This window comes from Camellia sinensis, chromosome 3 (assembly GCF_055761805.1).
Source record: "Camellia sinensis isolate YWXY chromosome 3, ASM5576180v1, whole genome shotgun sequence".
NCBI classification, from domain to species: domain Eukaryota; kingdom Viridiplantae; phylum Streptophyta; class Magnoliopsida; order Ericales; family Theaceae; genus Camellia; species Camellia sinensis.
Genome location: NC_138963.1, coordinates 23,731,263 through 23,732,924, shown reverse-complemented (window position 1 = coordinate 23,732,924; position 1,662 = coordinate 23,731,263). Strand labels below are relative to the sequence as shown.

Below are 1,662 nucleotides of genomic sequence, written 5' to 3'. Positions count from 1 at the left end.
TTCTGATTTTTATCCTTTCCTTTTTGACTAAAAATTTGTTGGAATTGTAGTAAATTTTTTGTCATCACAAGCTACCAAAAGTCAAAATTGGATTTATCATGAATGTGAGTCATAATAATACATGATCCTTTACTTTAAACAAATAAGTGATTACTAACAAAGATGAGAACACTTTTGACAAGATAAATAAATAAATTGTAATGAAATTTTGTGTTTTCTATTTACTCGGTGGTTGTGGTGGTGATGGTGACAACTGTGGCGTTGTTGGTGGCTACTGTGGCGTGGCTCCGTTGTTGGGTTTTTGAAAAGGGTTCACCTTCGGATCATTTCCTGGTGGATCATATGAACAAACAAAAAGTATACCCAACTCATTGTTACATGTGGCACTACCACAACCCACCCTCAGTGTATTGCCCCAAATAACCTGGGTATAATGGCCACACATGCATTTAGTTTCTGTAGGCTGGCATTTGCAGAAAAGATTTTGATGATCATAGTTCTTCTCCTCATCGGCCCACACTTGGGTCACCCTCGCCGGAGAGTATTCATCATATTTTAGCCATAGGGTGTTCTCTCCGTAAGGACCACCAGAATGGTGTTTGGAGTTGCAATCGTTTACACGTTGCTCTGCCCATGATTGGGCAAACTTGGCCAACTTTTCATCCCATTGCAGTGGCCCCACTCCCTTCTTACTCCTTATTTCGTTGTGGGCGGTGAGGTACTCCTGTGCATCTAATGACAACTTTTGTTGCTGTTGCTGTTGTTGGTGTTGTTGTTGTTGTTGTTGTTGCTGCTGTTGTTGTTGTTGGTTGTTGCTGTTGTTTGGAGGCGATGACAACTTCTGTTGTTGTTGTAGTTGTTGCTGCGGTTGCTGTTGGTGGTGACGGTGGTGATGGCTCTTGTTGTTGTGGAGAGGCAATGGTTGTAGATTGCTACTATTTACAGTATTTGTTGCAGAGACGATGAGGATTTGAAGCAATATGGAGATGAATAAGGCTCGAAGGATTTGAGATTTCGACATTTTCATGGCTTCTCTCCCGTGATTTTGCTGGATTTATTTGGTTTTGTGGTGTTTGGTTTTGGCTACTCTTGTGGCGTGAGAGCAATCTCAATTAGGAAAAGGAAAAGACACAGGAGTTTATTTGATTTAGATTGTAAGTATAGCCTTCTCGAAGAACAAATCTACCATACTACCATTTCCATATTTAGTCAAATCTTCATTTTTATAGAGTTAGTTAATGGAATGGGTTTTTAAAAAAAAAGAAAATCTTATCCATTGATATATATTTTGTTCTATATTCAATTCTATATATATAATATATTACATGCATATAGTCTCTAAATTATTATAGTTTGCGCTTTATAAGTTTTCTTTAGAAAATGCATTGTATAAGTTGAATTACATTCGGCCTTTGAAGGAATAAATGCTATACATAAATTACTTTTTTATTTTATATTTTTTTTATCACTATATGAATTTTATGCGTAGTTATTAATGTGAGTCTCACTATCTTTATATCTACTAATAAGAAAATCTAATAAAAACTTATTTATATGTAAATATTAATTTTTTGAAGAAAATGCCTAAACGTAAATATGAGAGAGATTTTGTGCCATTACATTAAGGACATTTCTATAATTTGCTAAGGTAATTGGGTTACT

The 1,662-nt window shown here is 35.6% G+C and overlaps 1 protein-coding gene across 1 annotated transcript; it reads right to left on the bottom strand.

Moving 5' to 3' along the window:
* Nucleotides 1-221: 221 nt before the first annotated feature.
* LOC114259779 (pathogenesis-related protein 1-like) lies at nucleotides 222-1,021 on the bottom strand. Its single transcript, XM_028199807.2, has one exon. The coding sequence runs from the start codon at nucleotides 1,019-1,021 to the stop codon at nucleotides 272-274; it is 750 nt and encodes a 249-aa protein (XP_028055608.2). The 3' UTR covers nucleotides 222-271.
* Between the last annotated feature and the right edge of the window lie 641 nt (nucleotides 1,022-1,662).